The sequence below is a fragment of the Vidua chalybeata genome, chromosome 6, assembly GCF_026979565.1.
Source record: "Vidua chalybeata isolate OUT-0048 chromosome 6, bVidCha1 merged haplotype, whole genome shotgun sequence".
In the NCBI taxonomy this organism is placed as follows: domain Eukaryota; kingdom Metazoa; phylum Chordata; class Aves; order Passeriformes; family Viduidae; genus Vidua; species Vidua chalybeata.
The window spans coordinates 37,070,814-37,097,093 of record NC_071535.1 but is presented as its reverse complement, the minus strand read 5'-3'; the positions used below and the strand labels follow the sequence as shown (position 1 = coordinate 37,097,093).

Here is a 26,280-nt window from a genome sequence, read left to right as displayed (position 1 = left end):
ATGTTATTAGCACTGTGCTTTGACCAGCTGAGCTAATGGCTGTGTAAATTCTGTGCAAGTGTCCTTAGGGAGTCCCAAGTAAAATATTAGGAGCACCCTGCTGCAAAAAGTACTTCCACATGAGCTTAACTGTTAATACTGCACAGAGACTCCACTGGATGGTGGGCATTAGGAAGGCCTTGCCTTTGGGGTAGAGGCAATCAGAGACTTCAGCTTAGCCACTGTTAGAGGATTCAAGGGACATCTGTAGGCTCCACTTATCCTGCTGACCATGGAGGGACTTGTTACGTCATTTCCTTCAGCAGCTGGTCAGACAGTCAAAAACGGTATAGGATCAGAGATGAGTCTGTGTAAATATCTCTGCAGTTGCTCTTGCTCACAGGGAGGCTTTGACAGGCAGGTTTAACCCTTTCATCATGAGGCTTGTGATGGGATTGAGTTTCTGTGAAGTTGTTTCTGCGTGTGTCTCTGCCACAGACAGAAGGGCTCTTGTTTGTCTCTGCAGCGGGAGTTAGTATCAATAAACTGAACTGAGACTTGATCCCAGCCTCACCTTTCTCTCTTTCAGCTGCATCTTCATCTGGCGTCTGAGCTCAGAGATGACCATCAACATGCGGCAGCGCCTGTCGGACATGAAACAGAGAGGGAAGCAGGCAGAGAAGTCTCCTCCTCACAAGGCAGCTGGACTCATGAGGTGAGCAGAGCAGACTGAGAACAGGTGGCTGGCTGTGTAGGGTGGAATGTGAAAGGGTGGCACTGGGATTCAACTGTAAGGTTTTGCTGTCTTCACTGATAGTGTTCTTCCAAAAGTTCTCTTATTCCTCTGTTGAATTTGGTTTTGTACCCCCCTTCTTTGGATATAGAAACCGGACTGGGACCTTCCAGCCAGACTTAGTGTACTTCACTGATTGCAATATGTATGCAATGCCTCTTGTGTCTTAATTTAGTTTAATGATGTGGTCAGAAACTTTAATAAGCAGTTCACCTAGGAATACTGAGGATGGTACACAGAATTCCACCAGGGAAGCTGTGATCCTTCATGAGTAAAGTTCTCTAGATCTAAGCTGAATGCAACTTAAAGGCTGTTTTCTGTGGTGTCAGCACTGAAGTATACCTGTGAGCTCAATGAGTTGGCTATCTTGTCATAATTCTAAGAGAGTCCTTACATGCTTTTGCTGTTTCTTTGTTAACTATTTTCTGGAGGCTGTGAAAAAACTCAACTAAAATAATTATAATATGAATAGTAATAATAAGATAATAATAAATAATATTATAATATTAATAATAAATACAAAAATAAATTAAATGGGAAAAGCTCTTGCTAGCTGAATAATATTATTTTTTGCTAGGTAAACAACATATCTAAAAACAAATTACTGCAGCTTACAAGCTGAATAGATCTAAATTTATCTAGTGACCTTTCTTTTAAAAGTGGTGCTTCTGTTTTTAAACAGAACAAGAGTGACAGGGTATTTTTGATTATTAGTCTAATGTGTTTGGTTTCTCTGTAGTTTGTAAGTAACTGAGACTAGTTGGACTGTAAGTAATGCAGAGGAGAGTCCTGACCAACCTGTTATGAGATCACAGCGGGGGAAAAAAGGGTAAATGCAGATTTTTTTGTTCCTATGTCCCAAATGATTACATATGGAGTTCTGGATATAAAAGTACCAAAGCATTGGAGGAATTGCCACACTGGTTGTTGAGTATCACGAGGATTTGCCCACTCCCTTTGGTAGCAAGCAATGTAACAAGTCTGTCTACATAGTTTTGTTTTGGAAAGGCTTGATCTGCTCATTCCTGAAATGAGTCTTGTCTAGTAAGTACTTTTGCTGACAATGTTGGGAAAACTCAGGAAGCCTTTTTTCTAGCCAAAGTTCTGGATCTGTCAAGCAATGTGCTTTTTATAGCAGTCTCTCTATTATTCCAGCAGCTGCAGCCTTACCCTACCAAGGCTCAGCCTGTGACAGATAATCCCAGTCCTGTTCCCTGTGAGGTGATACTTGTTTCCATCACAGACGCTCGCTGAAGGGCGGTGCTAGTGCCACGCCAAGCCCAGAACTTTAGTAAACTTGTTTGGTAGCCTCTTTGCAAGCCTGGAATCTACTTGTCAGCTTTGAAAGCTTGTTTTCTGTTTTGATCGTCCGCTGCGGACACTGGAGATCAGCAAAGACATAATTCCCAGAGCATTTTGGATTGGTACTGACAATGGAAGAAGAGCCTATTGGAACAGCATTATTGAGGTGGGAGAAGAAAAACTAATGAACTGAGTGAGATTTGTTTTCCAGGTGCCCTGTACCTGTTCTGATTGTTTCCAAAACCTGTCTGTATAGGTTGCAGTAGAGAGTTGAGTTGAAACTTGTGGTATAAAATTGTTATCTCAAAAGACTGGCAGTAGTATGAGAAAGCTCTCTGCCTTGTGATAAGTCATTTCTTCTACTAGATCTTCTTTACAACAGTATTGCTAGAATTTGGTGAGGGAAGTAACAGTTTCTGCCTTAGTTCCATGGTATGAGCGTATTACAGGATGAATAATCAAAATAATGCTGGGGGAACAAAATTGATCTGAGGAGACAATGGGAGATGAAGATTTCCAATTTAGGACAGTCTATCCAGTTGCAACTGTCAGGGCAGGAATTGACCCAAGTGAGTAACATCAGCAGTGTAAATGCACAGAAGATGCCTTTTTGGGTCAAATCAGTGCTCCACAAAGCCCAGTATTCTGCCTGTGTGTGTGGCAATGGAAGATGCTATTTAGTGAGACACTCTGTGAGTATTGCTGTATGAACCTTTGTGGTCCCTTTGCCTCATACTCCATTGTTATATCAGGGATGTTAGGAGGTACATTTCTGCCTTTTTCCTTTACTGTCTGAACATGGACCAATTGTCCACTGAGTTTGTATAAATTCTTTTTGAACTTCATAATATTGTCTGCCTCTGCAGCTTGCTTTGGTGACAACTTCCTGGAGTTCACTGCTCTCTGTGGAAAGAAGGACTTTTTTTGTCTCTGTTAAAGCACTTTCCTACCAGTTTTGTTGAAAGTCCTTTGCTTCTAAATATTGTGAGCTCTGGTGATCTTTTGTTCTGCAACCAGTTATTGGTAGTGCCCATGGTTTTGTAAACCTTCTTCATAACTTCTTTTTATCCAACCTGTTCTCTGAACTGATGAGTCCCAGCATTTTCAGTCCCTCCAAAAATTTTTAGAGACTAAAGTTTCTCCTCTGAATGATTTCTCTGACTCACCTTTATAGGACATTGTATTACCTTGGGATTGCTCTGACCTGTATGACCCACAGTTCTCCATAGTGTGGCTGAGAACCTTTGAGTTCTACCTCTGGTTGTGGTAATTGCAGATGTATGCTTTTTTTCCCTGAACACGAGGAGCTTTGATAGTCCAGGATAATAGAACTTGTACTCAGTTGATGTTGCGTACATTTTGATTTTAAGGCTTTTATATTTTCAGTGAAGGAATCATGTGAAGGCCATTTAGTAGGGTTTTGGTTTTGATCCAAGTATGTGTTTATAGTTTAGAAAAGCTTGTCTCAAGTTTTAAACTGATTTTACTGTGGAATGTTTGTAGGGCTTATAGTCATGTTTTAAAAATCATTTTTTCTGTGGCTTTCCTTGGCTCTTTAGTATAAATAGCAGGAGAAAAAAATATTTATCCAAATTAAATTGTCTAAAAAGTTATATATGTACACTGAAGAAGTACTGTGTGCTGTCAGATATATTTGGAAAGAAGAGCTCCTTCTCAATTTCTCAGTGGGTCTTGTCCAGCCCAGGAAAGCTGTGCTGTTTCCAGGGCTTAGAATGGGGCAGGCTTTTGATGCCTTATGGTGCCTCAGTCTGTGATGAACTACTGCAATTATAACACATGGGAAACTCTGAAGTCAGTGCACTGTGATCCTTCTGTGGGGAAAATCAGAATAACTTTCCTTTTAAAACACTTCAGCATTTGAGGGGGAAGCAGGAGGATATAATCTTCCAGTGATACCTACCACAAAGGATATTACAGTTTCATAAATACTTATCTAAAGCTGAGGGTTTAAGTAGCACAAGATCAGAGTGGGAATACTGATGACATACCTCTTTAAATGGATAGTTGCCATTCTTGTCTGCTTTGTTTTGTTTTGAGCAAGCAAAGCAGGGTTGGGTTCAGGTCATACAAAAGCCTACAGAGTACCTATTATCAGATGTCTGAATACTAGAACTCCATAATGACATGTGGAACTTTTAAGTCTATACCGTGTCCTGAAAACTTTCTAATTTAAGGTCCTTCCCTTCTATTCACCCTGTACTGTCTGACCCTTCAAAAACTGGGAGCTGAAGAGCAACTGACACTGCTGCCCTGTATAGAACAAGATCCAGGTTGTGGTAAGCTGGGAGTTTTCCTCTTCAACCAGGCAGCTAGCAATAGAACAAGGGAAAATGACCTCAAGTTGTGCCAAGGCAAGTTCATGTTGGACATTAGGAAAAGTTTCTTCACTGAAAGAGTGGTTAAGCATTGGAACAGGGTCCCAAGGGAAAATTGTTGAGTCACCACCCCTGGAAGTGTTAAGAAATGAGTACACATGAAACTCCATGTTATAGTTTAGTTGGTCATGGTGATATTAAGCCAAATGTTGGACTTGATGATCTTGGAGGTCTTTTCCAGCCTTAATGATTCTATGATTCTATGATATTAGAACGGGATAGTTCCTCAGCAAAGAAGATGAACAATTACAATTAAATCATTTGCTCTGAGTCATGTGGATCTCGAGAATTGGACATGTCTGTACACGCTATTCTGGAATAGCTACTCTGAAACATTCATTCTGGTATAACGATGCTTTGGGGTTTGGCTCTCGGGAGGAATTCAGCAAAACTCAGAAGTCTTACTCCTTAATTTTCAAAATGCTCTCATGTTATGCTTATTTAGAAACAGCTTCTGTGCTTGAAAACTCACTGTACATTACACCTACTCCCATCTAAGCATGAAAAAGAACTGAGGAAGAGTATTGAGGAGATGTGTGCAACAGGGGGCTTAGGAGAAAATCCACAGTATATGGGGGAAGGCAGGGAAAGAGAGGAGAAATAATGAAGTCTGAATAGAAGGGTTGACTTGGGCACGAACAACAGTTAAAACACTCAAGACCTTGTGAACCTAGTTTTCATTTCAGGAGTATCTCAGTTTCAAGACAGTGGGCCTAGGATAATTTTGAAAATATCGTTCATTCATCTGTGTCCCTTCAAGTTACAGAACTGAGTTTGAAAAGCATACTTGAGTTTTAAAAAGAAGGATGTGGAAAAGGGCCATGAATTTTTGCTGGGATAATGCAAGATAACCTTATGTTTATATCAAATAGGTTACTTCATAATTTGTTTATCACTTCCTGTGAAGTATGAAAAAAAACATCTGACTTCCAAATATGTTTTGCATTCTCTTACTCTGCTACTTTAAAGACACTGGAACATACTTTTTCCCCCCCCACCAATTTTTTCGATCACCATCTGATGGACAGGAGCCGTCTTTCTATTTGTAACATAAAACACATGGATGGCAATCCTCCCTTCTCCATTTACACCAATGGTAGTACACATAAGAGCTGGGTAAACACATAATATTGCCTTCCCATATCACCTCATCATTGTGAGGCATTCAATCAGCTCAATGTTTAAAGGTCTAATAATCCAACCCTTCTGTCTCAAACTCCTCAAACAACCATGATGAACACAAGCAGAAGGATGCTATCAAAGTTACTGATACAAAGTTAATATTGCCTACCATGAATAAATGTAATTAATATATATCATAGGATGAAACATGGCATAACCTCAAGCATACTGTGGTGCTTGGGCTTTGTTAGGATTCCCCTGCTTAGACACAAGAACCTGAGAGTGACAAGATGAGTATACAAGGAGACAGTAGAAAAGATGAAGAGACTGACAAACTCAAATGTCAAAAGAACATGTGGATGACCAAAATGAAACTTTTTCACTTGAGAATTCTGCAGGCTACAGTCAGTTTCACTTTTCTTTTTGCCAGAACACTTCAAAGCTCATCTGAAATGGCTGAGTAGTTATTACTCCTAATGAAATGGAAATTGATGTTCTGCCACTACACAGGAAGATAAAAGATTAAAATACCTTAACTGCTTCTTACCATGTTTCAATACTGCCTGTGATCTGTCAGCTGCAGGAGAAGTTGATCCCTTGCCAGAATGCTCCGTATTTGGTGGATGAGCTATTTTTATTTCATGAATAATGCTTGGCACTCAACACCCACCAGTGATATCCTATAAATGTTACTTACGATGAATTTGGCAATCTAGCTCAAGGCCATGGAGTGGGGACTACTCAAATGTATTTGTTGGGGATTCTTCTTTCTTCAATTATTGTCTGAAAGTGTATTTGTTCATTTGATTCTGTGCACTGAAGGAGTGAGCAGAGGAAAGGGAAGAGGAGAAGAAAGAAGGAGGGTAAAATTTGATGTTATTGATGTTATTTGATAATTTGATGTTATTTGATGTCCTTAATTGATGGTGGGCAATTCTATGCTGGAGTACCTCTGAGGTGTGGGTGGTAAAACTTGTCTTGATCTCCTTAAACTGAAGATCTGAGCAAGATATATTTTACATGATCCTTGTGCTTGAAAGTTAAAATAATCAGCATGGTGCTCTTACGGTGTGTGGGCTGTGCCTTCAGGGTCTGCCTGGAGCAATCCTTGAAATGAACCTGTCTATTATGGGATAATTTGCCATAAACCCAATTATTTTCAAACAGAGACTATCTCTGACGTTTTTGATGTGTAAATCAATTCCAGAGAAGAAATGCTTCAGGGTGGGAAAAATATTTGCCTTTCAAATATAATCTACCATCTTGACCTTATCCATTGACAGAGCCTGAAATGGAAGGCCCAGTTTCATTCCATTTGACTTCCTCACACTTGTTTACTTCTGATTTCTGTCAGCCTTCCATGTGTATGAGAACATTGTTGTGGCAGGGTCTGCACATCTTTGTGCAGGGTTTAGCTTGCCCTGTTTCTCAGAGGTGGGCTGTGCTAGAGCAAGGGCTGTTTGAGAGAGTTGAGGCAGCCTCCTGAATATGGATGGAGATAAGGTGGAGAACTGGTGTAAGGATTGAAATGGTGGGCAGTTCGTGCATAAACCATAATAATCCTCCTAATTCCTCCCTTCCAGGCATGAGTCCATCTCTGCCCTATCCTCTGTGCCTGCACTCTCATCAGACAGCGATAAGGATGGTGAAGATGAAGGCAATGATGAAGATGAGTTACGAGGGCTGCAGTCTTTCCATATTCAGTCCAACTGCAACACTGAGAGAGACTCAGGTATAAATGGGAGAGGGACATGAGCAGAGATGGAGGAAAATGGCATGATGTGAAGGGAGGAGATGAGAGACACTGGCTTAGAGATAACAAGGTATGGGCAGAAAGAGAGAGGCCAAAACAGAAGCAGATGGATAGATACCAATGGGGAATATGGAGCTGCCCATTCCTGCATCTGAAGAGGGGTGCCTTTCAGAGTTCTCTGTGTAGAAATGCAGTTGTTAAATTGGCAAGTTTCTTGCTAGTTCTAACTGGATAACGAATATTTGAATTAGTTTCATGGGCTGGGGTCTACGAGCTATTAAAATTCTGCAGAAACCAAAAGAGATCAAGAGATCTCCTCAAAAGAGAGGATTTTAGAGATGTCTGATAAAACTTACAGTAGAGATTGCTGTTACTAATTTGATGTATTTTTACCACATGGTACAGTGTATTGGAGCAGATTTTTTTTTCCCAAGCCTTTGGGAGGGCACTGCACTATGGCAAGTGTTCTGCAGTGGTCTGCTGATTCAATGAAAATCTTACATAAAACTGTATGTTTCCATTGAAATTTTGATACAATGATTTGGGTAGTCAGTGGGAAAGCATGTGTTGATAGTGGTTCAAAAGGTCTAGGAATACTGCTTTTGTTGAAAGATGAAGAGGTTGTTTTTAAGCTGGACTGCTGGCCAGGATGTCAACTAGGTGCATATCTCTTTACCTTTGCAGATCCAGACCTTACTCTCTCAAGAAGCCTTTCCCACTGGGAAATGAGGAGGGTGAGTTACTAAACCTTCAGACTGTATTTCTTGTTACAAGGAAAATGAAGAAGAAATTCCCAGAGAGATTAAAAACTTTATTTGCATGTGTGGGAAAGGTGCAGCTGTGGTGGGAAACCATTGAGAAGCCTTTCTCTGAAGAATGGTTTGGAGACAGTAAAATACAGCCTAGTTTAAGAGACTAGGGTGTTTGGAGTCTAGAGCTGCACTTGGGATTTTTACATCAGTCTTTTTCCATCAGATGTTATGCTTTTGTCTTTTCATTTTTGATCTGAATCTCATGTGGTGCTGAAGCTGTTCATATACTTGGATCTGACCAAGACATTTAACTGTTCAACTGTGCAAGAAACAGCAACAAAAGTATCATTTTTACTTGATGCTTTTATGATTAAAGCTGCCCTTTCAAGCTGTCTCTTAGACAGTTTTGAGGCTTTTATTGAGATGGACATAATTTTGTTTTTCTGTGGTCTTTTGTTTTTTCTCCTGTTTTTCCATCAGCCAAACTCAGTATCTAAGATAGACTGTGTTTTAATTTCCTTCAGGCCAAAGAGATAGCAGCAATCCAGCGCTCAGAGGCACCAATGAGCAAGATGCCCCGGCAGCGTGGTCGCTGGTCCCAGCCAACCAGCAGCATAGAGATGACTGTGAAATCCATGCTTGACCTGCGCCAGCTGGAGTCCTTCTCCGTTTCCCGTTCTCCAAGTCGAGACTCGCTGTCTCAAAACAGCAATGGGGACGACAGAGAAGAGCACACTGACCTTCCTGTGCACGTCAACAAAGTAAGGGCAGTACTACTCTGAGGAGGTGACCCCACTCTGAGTGCATCTGTCCTGCATCTATTTGTTATTACTTACATTTATTACTACCTGATGCCATTCTTTTTATAGTTAAAGGTCTTCTAAATGACTTTTGAGGAACTTTATGAGATAACTCTATTGTAATTAATACTCCTGCAATGTGTGATTCTGCTATCTTATCGCAGAGATCGTATGAGTCAAGGTTTCTCTTCAATGACAGGAAGACCTCATGTTTTCTTTTAGTTCTTTGAATATTTATGTCAAAAACAAGCTGAGAAGTTGAGCTTGGAGATACAGGTGTGTAAAAACTTGGTGACCTGTTAGCTCACTCTGCTGGGATGCAGTTTCTTGACTCCAGTAACCACTGGAATGTGGCTCACATGAAGCCCTTAGTTCTTGGCTGTGCTAGATTAGTAAATTCTCATTGATCTTTGTATTGGTGGGTCACAGCGAGTAATGTGTTCTCATCCTCAGAAAGCTAGTGCCCATTTTCCAGTAGCAGTCTGTCTGGTGCCTAGCTTCATTAGAAGCTTTCCCTCCCCTGTAACTGTGTGACTGAGAAGAGAATTCAGATTATGTGTGGTAATTCAGTTTTTGAGCTGAAATGGCCCAGTTTTGTGAATTGTCCGATCAGTCTATAGAAGGTAATGGAAGAACCTGCTGCCACATAGCTTACACTCCTCATGTGTGATCAAAGAGTACTTTACCAAAGAACTTTAGGGAATGGCAAACAGGAAACAAACCAGGCAAGTACAGCAGTATTGTGACAAGTTTATTAAATAAAGAACAGAAAAGACATAGGATTGCTGTGTTTTCTGATCTCAGATTGCTGAGTATAATCTGTGCTGTATTGCATACTTTCTAGCTCTGCACAGCACTTGCTGATGTAAGGTAAAACACTGGTAATACCGAGTTTTTTCTCTTTTTAACTAAACCAGGTTGGCTGCTCAATACCTTCCCAAGATAACGGGTCTTGTGTGCGTCCCCAAGTGATTCGGCTTGTGTCTTGTGAAGAGGGGATTTTCTCTCAGGAACTGGAACCTTCTGAGAGTGAGGAATGTGTAATCTACCCCGAGCAAGATGAAATCCATCCCACAGACTCTAGCAGGTTAAAAATAAGATCTCTGCTGTGCATGGCTCAGATGTTTCTGTTCTGGTTTTCTTGCAGCTTGTGTGGTAATTTTGATGACTTGACTTACTGCCTAATTGATGTCAGGCATGTTTAGTTGAGAGTTTTATGTCAGATGGATGCTAGAGGAATATGAAACTAAGACGGCACCATTAAAATAATTTTCCTCTGAGGAAACTGCACATTAACAGTCTCCTCCAAGGTTTTTTTTTTTGGTTTTTTTTTTTTTTTTTTGAGTAAGCAACTTGAGAGTAACCTTTTTGCTTTCTGCCTTATCTGGGTTGAAAATAGCAAGGGAAAACTTGGAAGCTGGAAAACTCACTGACAGTGACATATATGTGGCAGGGAAATGCCTACCCAGGAGAAGTGACAGGACACTTGTTTATGAAAATTGGGCAAGAATTTAGCAAATGTAGTGTGTGATTACTCTTCTATGGGAAATAGAATGACTTTCACAGATGGAATTGAAAAGGACACTGGAGACAGTGGAGACCCTTTTTATTCCTCTGCTGTTTCTTCTGTTTTAATTTTACACAATTTAATTTTTCTGTGCTCCCTTTTGTTTTTCTTCCCCAAATTTTGTTCTTCCCTTCCCCTCTTAACCTGATGCTAGTAGCTGTTTAATTTCCTTTGTCTTCTGTCATGTTACAGAGAGCAGGGCTGATAGCTTTAGACAGACTTTCATGGAAGAGTGCATGCCAAGATTTTGCAGTTGAGGCTGCTAGGTTTTGTCTAGCTTATTTTTCATTTTTAATTTAGTGATGATAACATTTGGACAGAGTAGACCTGTGTGCTGCTCCGTCATGTAAGAAAGGGAGACCCTCTGGTGATGTTGGATACAGACTGGACACATGGCAATGTTTACAGCGTATGGGAGCTGCCAGGGGTAGTTGCCATTCAGTTCTGTTGGTTGACTTCTGCATCCTACCTTGCCTTGGAGTACATTTGAAACCAAAGTATCTTAAAAAATGGAAAACGGAAGTCCTTAGGTATCAGGCAAAAGAACAGTGCTGGTAACATTTGACAAAATAAGATCCATGAAATCACAACAGAAATCAGTAACCCTGTTATACAAGATTGTATTTTTGTATTATGTTCTTCAGTAAATTAGTCTTTCTCAAAGCCAGAATCTTGTCTATTTTGCATCACAGAATTTGCCCAAAGAAGCAGGTCATGAACATGGGAAAAATGTGTATTAGAGCTTAAATCTATGGCAAACTAGAGTTTCTCTCCTGCAGCTGTAGGCCTGGTTTTGGTCCCTTTTTCATCTTGTAAACTTGTACATTTGTTCCTCACCTGTGCTGGAAATAAGCCAGAGCAGAGTGCTTCTGGTGCCTGGTAATCATGGGAACTGACAATGCCCAGAAAATCAGACAGTCCCCTTGGGACTTCCATGTCCAAGCTTAATGAAATGCAAAAAATATACTGTATGATGATGAGAGAAATCAACTTCTTTTTCTCTTTAAAGCCTTACATTTGTAATAAAAGGTGTTACTAACGCAGGTAAGGCCTTATTAAAGTTAAAATGTGCTTCTTTACAGGTAAACAAATAGTGCTGTATCTTCCTGTCTCTCTTGTAGTGAGTTCCAGGTAAAAGCATTGCCCCATGGGAAGCCCTGTAGAGGTTATCACAGTAATGGATGCCCAGACAAACACAGTCCAGACAGTGCCTGCTCTGTAGATTACAGCAGCAGTCGTCTGTCCAGCCCAGACCATCCGAATGAAGGTAAGATGCAAAGCCATTATAAATGTGTTTATTTATACGTGAGCTCTTAGTGAGCTGACCTGAGGTCACACTCCCCTTAGTCACACTGGTACTGCTGTACAGATTCAGGGCCATTTGAACAGACACCACTGTAGAAGCAGGAGTTGGTGCACTTTCCTTCTTTCCTTGTGTACCTTTGGCTTTCTCTTACCTTGCTAGCCAAGGAGGCAGGTTTAATACTGATTATGCCATAGGCTAAGCTGTTTGTGAGATACAGTAGAGTAGAGAATTACTGCACGTAGTGCTGACTGACTTTAACATTCTAGGTTCAATTTAGCATCTTTGATTTTTTTTTTTTTTTTTTAATTTGGCTAATGTTACTCTGATTTAGTTTTTACAGCACTGGGGGTTTTTTGCCTTTTCCCAGATTCTGAAGGCACTGAGCCTCTAAGTGTAGATGGTGTTTCAGACCTGGAGGGAGAAGAAGGAGAGGAGGATGTGGGTACTAACGTGCCTGAGGGAGAAATTCCTCAGATACCTGATCAGGAAAAGTTCCTCAAGGAGCATTTTGGGACCCTGAACAACACTGATGGAAAAGGTACATCTTTATTTTCAGTGGGGAGACTTTTTAAGGTCACTCCTTATTTTTTCCCCAGTATAAACCATAACAGGCTACAAGTTCTGCTAGGCTTTCATGGATGTGTGTATATGGGGAGAGGGGAAAAAATGGAAAACGGTGTAAGAAGCTTAAAGAAGAGTGACATCTGTTAACTTCATTGGTCTCTGTGTTAATTTTTGTAGATGAGATTGGGCTCTGTGTCAGTTTGTGTTAAGTATTGTCCCTGGAATCCTAAAGAGCTGTTACATTGCTCCCGGACTGGTTTTTCCTGTTGCAAAGGAAGGTATTGACTGCGCGTTCACCCCCGCGTAGGTGACACGCAGTGGCCTCTAGTGGTGCATCAAGGCATAGCCAGTGTCACAAAAGAAAAGGCTGAAATGCTGGGTGGAGAGAGAGAATGAGAGGAGACATCAGAGTGGCAAAGGAGCTGGTTTGTCTTTATCGACCAACTCCAGAACAAAGCATATCTTTTTAGAATTGATAATGGTTGCAGGCAGCAATATCTATGTGAGTTTTTCGGGTTCTTTTTTTTTCCCTTTTATTTTTTTCCCTTTATTTTTTTTTTCTCTTTGATGGGTTTGTTTTCTGCTTCATGGCAGTGCCTCACAGTCCTATAGGCAGGATAGGACACAAAGGGAAGCAAAAAAGGAGGAGGCGTACCCTTAGGGAGAGTAGCAGCTTAAGGCAGAGTAATCTAAGTAGAACACTAAAGGCAAAGGAAATACAATTATTTCATTCTCTGTGGCTTTAGCTTAAAAAAATCCCGTTGGATATCAGGGAACACTTGATAGTCTCTATGATAAGAAAATTTACAGAGAATGCTCTGTAAATAAACTGCTCATTTTTCTTTCTCCTTTAACCAAAATTTTTAGGTGGCTCATGTAGGAATCTGGAAAGAACCGAAACCCTCAGCATTTCCTCTCGCTTTCTTTCCCAGTCCCCGGCTCTCAGGTATGGCTCTGCTTGTTTTGAGTGTTTCTGTCTGTGTATTTTTATTAATATGAGTAGGTCTCACGCTAGGTTCTGGGTGAAAATAGCTGAACAAACTTCTGGCCTTGATGTGCCTAGGCACAGCAAAGTGTTAGCACAGCCCTTGGCAGGCTGTTTGCAGACTCTTGTGATTTGGACAGGTTATCCTGGATCACTTTAGCTGTTCTATTTATTCTAATGTAACACTATTGTTTGTTCTTTTCCCTCTTTCAACATCGTGCTTAATTGTTTCATGATTAATGCCTTGGTTGATTAAGTTGGAGGAATCACTAATAATCTAATTTACTCTTCACTGTTTATGCTCTGCTTATTCTTTTGCATTTCATTCAGCTTGGACAATGAAAGTAGATTTGTCAACTTTTCCTTTCTTTTACAGTCCTTTCTTACTCAGCCTTGTTTCTCGGTCCCATGCCTTCACAGGGTGTTCTGGTGTCTCACAAAAAGCCTCACAGGGCTATTATTCTTCCAAAAATCCCTCAACCCTAAAGCACTCCAAAAGGTCTCTGCAAGCTGTTTTCCTTGTTATTTAAAAAAATCCCAACAAAACAAATAACTTTTTTAAACTATTTAAAAATTAGGTAAATGCTTTTGTTGATTTGGGTTCAACATGTTTTTTTTAATTTTAAAAACAAACAAATAAATACTCCTGTATTCCTCTAAAATGACAACCTAAAATCTTAGCTCAAAGGAATTTCATTATCTAGGACTAAGCAGATTTGAATATATCTTCTAAGGTTCACCAGCTGTGTCCAGATTCAGCATGGTAGGGAAATTTGTTTGTTATTGCTGTATTCACCTGCTGTTGCTGCTGTCAGGAGTGCTTCTTAGTCTGACTCATGTATATTTGGGAAGAAAACCATGGTAGCTGTTGTGTAAGCTTCTGGAGGGTTGCAGTGATGAGTGAAGGAAGTCACTGGTGCTCTAGAGATGTATCAGGGGGAGGTAGTTTTTGATTATGAAAACCTCTGGGCTTTGAATCTGTTCAGCTGTTTAAACATGCCCGATTGGAAGTTGCCTCCTTTCTTAAGTAAGCTTACTGTGCTTGTCTGAAGTGGGGAGGAGGAGGAAATTAGGCTTTCCTCTTGGAGATACTGACCAGCTTTCCTAGTCTTTATGCTTTCATAATGTTAGGAAAACATATTTTACTTCCTCTTAGGGTTATCTTAGAATTTAAAAGATTTAAATTTTAGTAAGGTGAGCTGAGAGAAAAGACCTGACCGGACTTTGCCCAGTCTTTCCTATGCCTGGAATTTTTCCTTCTCTTTTGTCTTCACTTTTTATGATGTCCTCCCTGGAAACAACAACGCAATGCTATCTGTGATTGCACAGTCTCTAGTCAAATGCCTGAAGACCAGAGCTTGCAGGGTTGAGTAGAATTAAGTGGTAACAGCTTAGGGCATTTTTGACTCAAAAAAGTTCAGACAGGTAGGAGCTCTTAATTCCAGAGAAACTTAATGCATGTTCCTGTCTATCTAGGGGAACACACTTTCTTGTTTTAACTGGGATTTCTTTATTGTGTTCTTTAGACGATTGTCACTCTCTTCATCAAATCTGACACTGGATTCAAAGCCCATTGAGCCATCAACCCAGACCAGTCAGTTTACACCAAACCTATTGAAAAATGGCAGCAGCCATCCTGGTGATGCATCAGAGAACAGTCAGCTCCTAGAGAATATAAATTCAAATCGAGCTACCTGTATGCAGAAAAAGCGCAGATCAGCTTTGGAGACCAGCAGAGTTGGTATGGCTCCTGGACGGGTTATTGCCTCCTTTCCAGAAGGCCCTGTGAATGCAGTCATGAGGAAGGCACAGTCAGTGCATGACCTCATGCATGAGGGTAAGGACACATGTTGGAAAGATGGTATGGAGCCAAGAATGAAATGAGTGGAGGATTTAAATTAAGCTTGTCTTTCTGCATTCTGAACTACAGGCTTTACATGTCTTCCAACTCCTAGCCTGTCAAGGGAAAATATTTTTAATATTATTAATTAAAATATTATTTAATATTTTAAATTTGTAATGCAGATGCTGGTCTTCTAATTAGCAGTCTCTGATATTTGTTTGGCATCTGTGGGAGAAGCACTGGCAAGGGTGAAATGAAGTATTTGCAAAAATATTCTCCCTTGCTGTGAGTGGTTGCTCCAAACTAAGACTGAAGCTCCCCAGGGTGGGGAGGAGAGAGAGGGGAGAGTCAGTAACAGAGAACTTACTGTATCCATGCCCATTGTGTGAATTAACTCTATTTTTGAAACAAGTAAGTCACTAACTGTTAATAAGTTTGTTTAAAAAACAAAAAACAAAAAAAAAAACAACCCACATGATCACCACAACAGCATGTATAAGTTTTTGCCTGCTTCTTCTGGCCTCTCTCTTAAGAGTCACAGTGGTCTGAGGTCTTCTGACCATAGACGTTAAGAAAAAATCTCTCTCATGAGGAAAGCAGCAATCTGAGCAGGATGAGGGATGGCAAAAAAAGAAGGCTGTTGAGGCTTGGTGATACTAACCTTAACTAGTGGTTATGTTTGTACACATCTCACAGGGGCTGAGCTGAGCAGTGTTAAATTCCAATTTAGGAATTCACTGCAGGCTCTTGTCTATTTTTGGTATGTTTATCTGTTTAATTTTCACAGATAAGGGTCCAGGAGTGATATCCTCTGCCAAGCAGCGTCCTCAGACTCTTTTGGTGGTTGAGAAGGATCCCAGACCTAACAATTGCAGGGTGTTATCAGCCAGTATGTTGAAGATGGATGGATCTGGTGCTCTGCTGGCCAAAGATGTCAGGGCTGCAAAACCAAAGTCCTACATGAACCCCACAACCAGCTTCCGGGCTAAGATGTCAAGGAGCATATCAGTAGGGGAAAATCTGTACCTTGGTTGCTCCACTGAAATGTTGACTGATGGGAGGACTAGTCCTCCAGTGACAGAGAAGACACAATTTAGTTCTGCACCAGATGCTGAGAAGATTAAGCTGCCAGTGAAAGAAAATGTTCCAGTGAAACCTGCACTCCAGCCAGTTGTAAACTGCTCATCTCCCAAGTCCTTCCACAGCAAGTTGGCATCATCCAACCGAGCACATCTGATTCTTGACATTCCCAAGCCATTGCCTGATAGACCCACACTGGCCTCCTTCTCACCCACTACCAAAACAAAAACCCTGCTTGAGCCACAGTCTCCACAGTCACCTGCTGGGGCCTCTAAAAAGAAGCCCTCTTTTCCTGAGGTCCGAGCCTCCAAGAGGGAGAATCAAACTGCTGGGTTTCTGGTTCCTGGTAGAGAAGTCTCAACAGGGCTTGCTAAGGAGAGCCCAGTGGATTATCCAGTCTCAAGGACAGATTGCCAGGATGAGCCAGGGGTCACTAGTCTAAAACTAAGGGAAGTGTCAGAGGGCCAGCACCTAAGGTCTCCTGAGAGCACACTGCCCAGGGGCAGGGAGCGGATCACCGGCATCGCCTGTGTGCTAGACAGCCAACCTGGACTTTGCCCACTAGACCCCATCAGGCCGAGGTCTCCTACAGCTATAACTGCCTCGGCACAGGTCTCAGGTGTGCATGGATACCCATCTCTTATCTTCCCCCTTCTGTCTCCTGTCTTTGTGAACCGCCTCACGATCCCATCACATTTCTTTACGTCCAGCTTCTGGCCTGTCTCGTCCTGTCTGCACCTGTCTCGTTCCATAAACCATCCCCTCAATGGTGAGACACTTCTTCAATCTAACATCTTTTTCTCAGTCTTTAGTTTCCATTTCCTCGGGGTCTTATGTCTGACAGTACTTCTTAGCTGGCTTTGTAGACCTCAGAATTGTAATTATTTTAGTGATTTAGCTGTACAATTACCTTTAGGGGCTCAGACCTCTTTGTGGTCCATGCTAAAAGCTGATATGCTGGGAATCTCCTGAAGTGTGTAGGTGACACACCTCCCCCACCCTCCTCTTGGAGCATGTTTGGCCAGCAAATGAAGGTGCAGGGCAACATGTGCTAACAGAACCAAGCAAGCCCAGATAATACTGACAGTGAAGTTATGCCAGGCAGCTCAAACTTTCCTTTGTTAATATGAAGTGTGCAGGGTCCAGAAGGGTTTATATACAATTTTCTCTCATGAGATAAAGCTCACAAAAGTGAGCTCCTTACTGTAGCTCCTTACTTGTGAGAGCAAGCAGGTCTTTGTGCTGTTATCACTGCTTTGAGGGCATGTCTGCAAACTGAATATGTGCAGGGTTTGAACATAAAAAATGCGTGTTAATTTTTGGATTAACAGTATTGTGGAGAAAAAGGTACAAGATTAAAAACTTTCACCTGCTGAAAACAGCTCTAAGATCTGTTACAGGTCTCAGTTTAAGGTAATTCAATCAAACGAAAACCAGCAGATAAGTTAAAATTGAAGCAGAAATCTTGCCCTCCAAAGCAGGAAAATCTCCAGTGGCAGAGTTTGTGGCACTGTTTAGTTCCACATCATCTCCTGAGGTTTTTCTTTTGTGTCACAATCAGACAGGAAATACACCTGAGTTGTGCATTAGGAAGCTGAATGTTAACCACTGCACTGATAACTTGTACCTTAAGGGGCTATACAGCTTTTATCCCTTTTGTTATGTTGTTCTTACTCATATCTGAGAAGGGATAGCTCTGTAATCCTGTGATCAGTTGCCTTCTGTGGTGCCAGGCTGCTGCACCATTCATTGGAATGGTGCAACACAATATGGTTAAGCACATTTCTGCACCAAAACATTGCAGAAGGTTTAATCTAGTTTTGATGCACTGTTATTTTTCTTTTTGCATTTCTAGAGGGATCAAACACCTTAAGATTGAAGCACTATCATGTAAAATAGGAAATGTGATATTTTGTCTAAGGGACCTGCAGTTATCATACTGCTGCTGCTCTGAAGAATAGTGAGTGCAACTGAAATTTTCAGACCCTCCCCCTATAGGGGTGAGGTTTCTTCTAGCACCAGATGCAGCCTGAATCTGTGGAATCACATTCTACAGCAGAATTGTAGTTGTCTGTGCTCTTTAGGCTGAGTTTTCTCTTCTGTATTTGTGAATCAGGCTACATAGCAAATGGTTTTTGGTCAGTTTGCAGAATTAACACAGGTAGCACAGAGAAAGCAAGGTTTTTTTCAGTATTGATTTTATTTTTTTTAACAACTCCCAAGACATAGCACATCCTGACAGAATATTTAACAGCATCCTTTAGTGAGTTAGAATGATACAGTACTGTGGATAGCAATGGTTTTTTTCTCAGTAGGGAGCTGTCAGCCTTAAGCTTCTTACAGACCACATTTCCCAAATTTTTAGTGGTAGATGCTGGAAAAGCTCTTGACTGTTGCTGTGAACAACTTACTGTGGCTTTTAGGAATCACAATGTAGCAGTTTAGATTAAAACTGTAGGGTTGATGGAGACTTTTTCTGCTTCTGACTTGCACTGCTACTTTGGATTTCCACTTAATTTTTCTGTCCTTCCATTTCCTACTTGTATAACAGCTACAAATAAAGAGAATTAATTGTTCTTATTAAAGCATTTTGACATCTACAGTTAAAATGCTGTAGATGTGCTTAACACTGTTGCTGTGTTTAATATTCTCTGCTAGTTTCTGGACAGCTCTGCTCTGCACACCCGAGAGGCAGAAAATGCCTGTTACTTAAGCATTTCTATTAGGTTTTGTGATCTTTCTCCCTACTGGAGCCTCCCAGAGCTGGAGACCAGCATAAAAACAATGATCAGAGGAGAAATCCAGAAAAGAGAAATGAGAAGAAACAGCTGGGTTTCAAACATAAAGAGGGAAGGAGGGGGGCAGAAATCAAGAATCTTGGATTGCACTGAAGCCCACTGTGCTCAGACTCCACGGGTGATTTAGGATCAAAGGATGCAGATGGTTTTTGTTTATGTATAAGTAGATGTTTTTCTAGCTGTATTTGTTTATGCATCATCTAGATGTATTAATAAAATTAGCTTAGGTCCTCTCCAGTCTGTTCAAAGATGGTGTTCTTAGAATTGCAGAAATTACAGTGCTAATGTGACAAAATTTTGGGTTTGAGTAACTAAAGAAAGTTGAATGTCCTTTGTCCAGGCCTTTGCAAATTGAAGATTGTGTTTGTGTGTCTATGTCTTTGTTCATTGTTTATGTCTAACTCATGAAAATGTTTATTGTAAAAAGATTGCAGGCCTTCAACTCGTGTTTTGGAGATATCTGATGGGGACAGGCAGAAGATGCTGTCCTTCAGTTGCTTGCTTTTATTTTTTAGTTTTGGATTATGGTGTATCAGCAGTGTATGCCATGGGTTGCTCAGCAATGCAATTCTGTTCTGAGTTTGCTTGTCACAGCTCCTCTGGAACTCGGTCCTCACTAGAGAACACTGCAATAATTCAGTATAATCCGTCATCCTCTTTGCTTTCAATACATGTGCAGAAGGATGTGTGAGGGGAAGCTTGTAGATTTCTAACTAGGTAGAGGCTAAGTTAGAGGCTCCTTGGATCAGGCCCTCTTGCCACTAGAAGCCCTCATACAAACATGGCTTTAATTGTAATTGGAAATCACATGGGTAATCTGTGACTATCTGTGACTGTAACAAAAATGTGCAATCTGAGGAAAAACATTGCTGACTTTGGAGAGTCTAAAGGCTGGAAAAATAGGGGTGTTTGAAGCAAGCAGCATGTCTAGTTAGTATGAAGGAAAGTTCATAGAGAATGTGCCTATTTAATCATTTGTTCAAACCAGCCCTAAAAATTGAATGACAAGTTGTGTGTGCATGGTCTTTCAGATATGCATTAAAAAACTCGTTTTTTTACCAAACTATGAGGTTATGGATTGTGGAGTGTCTGTGCCTTAACTTGTGCTTTTATGTTTTCCTCCCTCCAGAGTCAGGCATCAGCATAGAGCAGTGTGAGCACGTGGTGTCCGAGCTCCAGGACAGCATGCGCAGAGCCCTTCACCTTTACCGCAGGGTGAGTGACTGAGTGACCTCACACACAGACTCTGGTACAGTAGCTGGGCTTTACAGCCCACAGGCATCTTAAATAGAGTGTAAATGCTTGCTGCCTGAAGGTGCCTGACTGTGTGACACAAGCTGCCTGGCTGTCCACTTGACTGCACCTTCAACTTGAACCAGGGATGCAGGAGCTCCTGATTTCCAGCTCTTGGATTTTCTAATGGTTTGCTATGGTACTCTGAGCAAATCAATTAAGTTTTCAGTCTGCTTAGCCTATCTGTAAACTGAAGATAACAGTATGCTCTTTTTCAAAGTGGTATTAGGGAATTAATTAATGGTTATACAGTATTTCAGGAATATGAAATATTACAGGAGCTTTGAGTTTTATTTCCCCATCTGTTCTTTGTCTTTGATGCCTGGGAAAAGGATTAGCAAATGTGGGATACCATGGGAATCCAGCTGTGAAAAGAACATGCAGCTGTTTGCCTGTCCCTCACCTCCAGACCAGAGTTACATGCAGAGTAATATAACAGCTCTTTGTTCCTTTTCTTAGCACTGATCTGTCAGGTCTCCTGCAATGAGTGTGAGATTTTGATGGTGAACATCTGCCACATGGTCCTCTGCAGCTCTGGCCACAGCACTTGCATTAGCTCTCTGACGTTGCTCTCCTCCTGGGACCAGCTGCATTTGGCAGACAGGAGGGACAGGAGACTGTGGCCCTGTACTGCAGGGAGGAGGAAGTAAAACACAGTACCTCCTTAAGCCCACTATAAGGGGAACACTACCCAAAAACTGTGCTTCCCATCTCTGTCCTATTGGACTAATGCCTCTGGATTTTGTGCAGCTAGGGAGTATTGGATGCATGTCCTGCTATATGTCTAAATGGGCAGTCTCAAATGTTGAAGAAAAGTAGACTTGATTGGTCTGCAAGTCTTTATGGTTTTACTTCCCTGAAGGGCTAAAATTGCTTACTTGGTGCTCTACCTGAACCCCAATGCATTCTTTATTTTCTCCTCCTCTTTGTTTTCAGGTACTAAACGATACGGAATCTTCTACTGACAAAGATAAAATAGCAGGCCTCCTGACAGAAACATTCTCCTCAATGAAGAAAGAATTGGACTCTCTGAAGGATGCAGAAGAGCTTCCAAAAGACAAGGAGGCACTGGTGAAGCCACAAGATAACACTAGCCCACTGAATGAGGGATGTGGTGCCAATCCACCAAGTCCCAAGAGTTTGGGAGACGAACAGACACTCGCTTTGTTGGAGCAGTACTCGGAGCTATTGCTGCAAGCTGTGGAACGACGCATGGACAAAAAACTCTAAGAGGGGTGGCTTTCAGGTGTTTGTGAACACAGAAATAATTGCAAGAAGAGGACCACAGAGAGAGCTTCAGACCAATGCTACCATCAGCTGGTCTAGGGCTGGTGGGGATACCTGTATAAATTGATTCCTCAGGCTCCAACAACTGACTTGTTTCAATTCTTAGCAATGTGCTGGCCACAGTTTTAATATTTGTTTCCCAATGGTCTTCAACTTCCTGTCTCTAAACAAAGTCTTGAAAGAGGAGTGTGGAGAAATTGCCTTGAAATTTCTTCATAGCCAGGCGGTCAGGATGTTTGACACCTAAAAATACAAAGAAAATCCAGTTTATCCAAGAAACTGCTGGCTAAAAGCAAAGGAGTCCATGTGAAGCCAATCCCTTCCTCTTCAAGACTCCATGAGAATCAAGAATCAGACTTTTTATGGGTTTATTTATTAATTTATTTCTCTTGACTGTTGTTCTATGCCACATTTGTGGCTGTTATCTTTGTCCTTTTAAAAAACTGTCAATCCTTTTGCCATATCCCAGCGAGAAACAATCTCTGTATTATAAATCCCCAACAGGGAGACAGGCTGGAGTGTCTGTGCAATTAATGAACTGTTCTCTGCTTCGATCTTGTCTTGCTGTTCTTGCTTTTCCTGCCTTAGTTTTGTTCCCTGCAGTAATCCTGCTGTTGTTATGACAACCCTGTCTGCTTTCATATTGTGTCAAGACAGTCCTCACACTGTATTTTATCTGCATTCACCTCCAGGGAAAGTCTCTGTATCCCTTGGGCCATGCTTTGGAGATTACTTTATGAATTCATCAGTGGTATTTTTAATCTGGAATTTGAAAACTTCAGACTGGGTTTTCTGCAGATGTTTTAAAAATTTGATTTAGATACAACACAAAAGTCTGTTTCAGCCAGCTTTCATGATTAGGAATTGGATATTGACTTTGTTGTTATGATTTATTTTTGGAGAAGTGACATGGAAAAGCTGGTTTCCATCTCATACAGTGTAACTATGGGTTTGAGTGATCTTGAGTGCCATGGCTCTTCTGTGTCATTTGTTCATTTCACTGTGACAGGAAAATGTTTTCTCCTTGTCTTTACATGAAAACAGAATATTTACATCCCAAGAAGGCTGAGATTCTCTTACCTTTTGTAAAGCTGTTTCAAATCCCCTCACAAAATGACTTCCTACAAACTTCAAATGAGATATTTTGGGGTGTGATGATCACCATTTCTGCTGCCTCTAGCCTCTTTGCTTTTCATGAATTTCTGGTCTGAAAAACAGAATCTTCTCTTCTTGCATTTGTATGTGCAATATTCTTCTTGCCCTGTGGAGCTTCTCTAAACCCATGCTAATTTGTGTCTCATGTGGCTTAAAATTGTCCAGTGATGTTTTTTAGGTCAATGATATAAGCTAAAAAAAAAAATTTTAAACCAATGAAATTCTTCAGCACCTTCCCCCTTACTCCCACTCCTTTCAACAACAGGGGAAAATACACAAAGTGTTTTATTTCTTCCATCTCCAGTCTGTCTTGCATTTATTTTAAGACAGTGTAGTGTAATCCGAGTTCATAAAACTAATACAAGAAACAAGAATTTGGTGGGAGAGAGACTGCTAGCATCTGTGTAAGTCAGTCAGAGGCAGCCAGACTGCATCACTTGGTTACAGAGGTTACAGGGTGGAAGCAGGTTTTTTTTAATTTTACTGTCCTGGCTGCTGTTTCTCTGAAGCCCTGTGGCACTTGGAAATGTGGTCTGTTGACTTCTCTTTCTGTGACTGCAGATCTGCAGTGCAGCCTTTTTTCTGCTGGTCTGGCCAGACTGACAGACTGTTTCTCCTGAGTAACTCTAGGGCTGAATAATCTGCAATTCTGTCTCTCCCCTAACAGGTTTGCTGCCTGATCACTGCTGAGTGCTTCAGGACATGGCAGTATGGGAAACACTTTGGGAGCTTTCCAGTTCCTTCTGCCTGTAATTGAAATCTGCCTAATCATGTTTCAGGTGTCCTTGCTAGCATTTCCTTCCATGGGCTTGTACTGAAACTTTATTTTCTAGTCCTGTCTCTGCACTGTATTCTGCTGAATCAGCTGGTGTTCTCAGTCCCATGGGCATCTTCTCCTGCACAGACAGGTTTTGTAGAGGAAGGCAAGTTGGAAACCAGAGAGGAAGTTTCTGGCAGTGAGAAGGTGAGCTGGAGATGCCACGAGTGGAATGTGTGCTGACAGTCATGTTGGGTCTGTGATGGGAGATAGTGTGGGTCAAGCTTGCTTTTGAGGTGACCGGTTCCTCCACTTTCAGACTGTGAACATATGTCCTAGTATACAGGGAATTTCTTGCTGTACTGGGGCCACAAGACACTCAGGAAAAATAGCAGCCCCTAGAACCCAGGTATATTTTGGTACTGTTGATAATGGTTTGAGGGTCCTTTATATAACTTCCTTGTGCAATTTTATACCATTTTATTATTTAAACATTGAGGTAGTGACAAAAAGGTCAGAGATGATACAGAAGAGCCAAGTGGTGAGAATGAAATTACTAAGAAGGTAAAGGGCAACAACCAGCAAAGCTGGCATAGAGATATGAAACAAAGCTCCTTGGAAATAAGTTGTGTGAAGTAAATCTGATTTTTAAGCTGATCAGAGTGGGTTTTGTTTCCTGGAATGGATTTTACTTGGGGTCATGGCTGTATACAGGAAACCAGACATAAAATCTGATCAGAATGATGGCGGGAAAAGTTTGGGCAAGTAGATCAGTTGGAGAATGGTTATGTAGTTTAAAATAAATTTAGAATAGTATATGTAAGAGACTCAGGAAAACAGTAGAAGTAGAGATGGTCTTGGTCTGAAGAACACCATTTGGTCAATACCTGTGAATGATACAATACCAAAAGGCTTCAGGAAAGTAGATATAGGACTTGGAGATGGTGGTCTGTAATTGAAGGATGAATGGGAAGGAGTTTGTTTTTAAATATGTTCTATTGAGCCTCTTGCTTCTTCTCTTGCAACTGTTCTCTAAGCAACTATTTTTTTTTTCTTAAATGGCAAAGTCCTGAGCTGCTTATTCAAGGCTTTGATGTTCTGAATTGATTAGAAGCCCAGTAAAGGAGATGCTGGTGCCACAAGTTTGTTGCTGAGAAGGGTGAGAGGATAGTGTTGCTCTGTATAATTTAAGACTGATCTAACTAATTGTTCCCTGCTAACTTCCTATTGCTGGCAGTAGGAAATATTCCTAAAACCTCTAGTTTACAGAACAAAAAGAGCATAAATGCATTGTATTTGCACCTTGTGAACATGTTTCACTGCAGGCTGTCCATTGGGCCAGGTAGAGAAATAATGAATGGTAACTGCCTGGGAAGTCAAGAGGCTTGTCAGAGGAGGCAATAAGTTTGAGTCTATCCCTCTTAATGGTTCGTGATCCCTCTTACTGCTTTGTGTGGGTGTTAGCATAGGCACAGCAAGATACCTGTATTAAGATAAGTTATTTGTTTAACATAAAACCTGAAAAAATAATTTGGATCTACCTATCCTCTTTACATATGTTTTCCTCTCTTCAACTCAACATTCCTGGTCAAAATGAGAAGTTTTAGGTTTCTTTTCCATCTTGCAAATAGTACTGCTTTGCCTGTGGACCCCCTCAGTTTGTTTAAGGGTTCTCTTGAACTGGGACAGTAGGAAAGGCTGCAACCTGAAAGGGCAGCAAACTGTTGTATTTCCTGCTGCGAGCAGGTAACGCCTTCCTCCTCCCCATCCCTCAACAGCACTCGGGAGCTGTGTGTATGGGAGTCCGTCCACCTTTCTTCCACCTCCTCTCTCAGGTTGTCTTCTCCTTTCCATGCCACCTCCCAGGTGATGACTGGGGCATGGCCTAACAGCAGCCCCCTGCCCAGCCTCCCCGTTTTTCAGACTTCATCATGACTCAGAGGAATTGGGACGTTTCTTTCTGGGAGTAGAAACATACCAACTTAATTTTTTAAGAACGAATATGTATATAATTATATATAAGAAAAAAATGAAATGCAGGTATTTAAACACCCTTGGTAAATTAATGCATGTATACACAGTCTTCCCCCCAGCCCGTTGGATGTGTAGCATCCAGGACATTAAATGATAAAAACCTCATTGAAATGGTAGACAGGTCTTCTAGCAGCCCCCCGAGAGAGCAGGTGGTTCCTTCTCTGGGTAAGTCCGGCGTGTCCCATGTTTCAGATCGTGCGTGTGAAAGGCTGAGGCTGTGTTCGTGTCGCACGGGGACACGCGCGGGGCAGCCGCGTTCGGAACAAGCCATGTCCGCCCCGCGTCCCTCCTGCCCGCGCTCGGGCAGGCACCTCCTCACCCCTGTTCCCCCTTCCTGCACTGCCCTTCTCCTTCACTCCTTTAAAACACAAACAAAAAAACCCCTTCCTGCTTTATTTATAAATGCGTGTTTTTATACTTTCGGCTTTAGGTAAAATAATACTTTGTATTTTTTTTTAATTATTATTTGGGGAAAGAATTAAAAATTCCGTTTGTTGTTTTTTGGTTTTTTTTTTTTTTTTTGTTTTTTTTTTTTTTTTTTTTTTTTGTTTTGTTTTGTTTTGTTTTGCACTGTGAGGCTCCCCCGGGAGCTGGGGAGCTGTTTTTAACTCTGTATCCATTTGTACTTCGTGTCTTAAATTGTTTCAATAAAAACGTGACCATTTGTTACCGAGCTGCGCGACTCACTCGGGAGCTGCGCCCGCGGTTCGTTTT

General features: G+C 41.3%; 1 protein-coding gene across 1 annotated transcript in view; it reads left to right on the top strand.

Annotated features, from left to right (window-relative positions):
- MAPKBP1 (mitogen-activated protein kinase binding protein 1) overlaps positions 1-26,239 on the top strand; it is a 101,046-nt gene extending 74,807 nt beyond the window's left edge. The window contains exons 20-31 of the mRNA XM_053945485.1: positions 569-694; positions 7,176-7,324; positions 8,030-8,079; positions 8,622-8,858; positions 9,815-9,984; positions 11,586-11,731; positions 12,138-12,308; positions 13,202-13,280; positions 14,846-15,156; positions 15,950-17,011; positions 20,170-20,255; positions 21,270-26,239. Of these exons, the coding sequence (XP_053801460.1) occupies positions 569-694; positions 7,176-7,324; positions 8,030-8,079; positions 8,622-8,858; positions 9,815-9,984; positions 11,586-11,731; positions 12,138-12,308; positions 13,202-13,280; positions 14,846-15,156; positions 15,950-17,011; positions 20,170-20,255; positions 21,270-21,563 (2,881 nt within the window). The 3' untranslated portion in view covers positions 21,564-26,239. The remainder of the gene's footprint in view (positions 1-568; positions 695-7,175; positions 7,325-8,029; positions 8,080-8,621; positions 8,859-9,814; positions 9,985-11,585; positions 11,732-12,137; positions 12,309-13,201; positions 13,281-14,845; positions 15,157-15,949; positions 17,012-20,169; positions 20,256-21,269) is intronic.
- Positions 26,240-26,280: the final 41 nt, after the last annotated feature.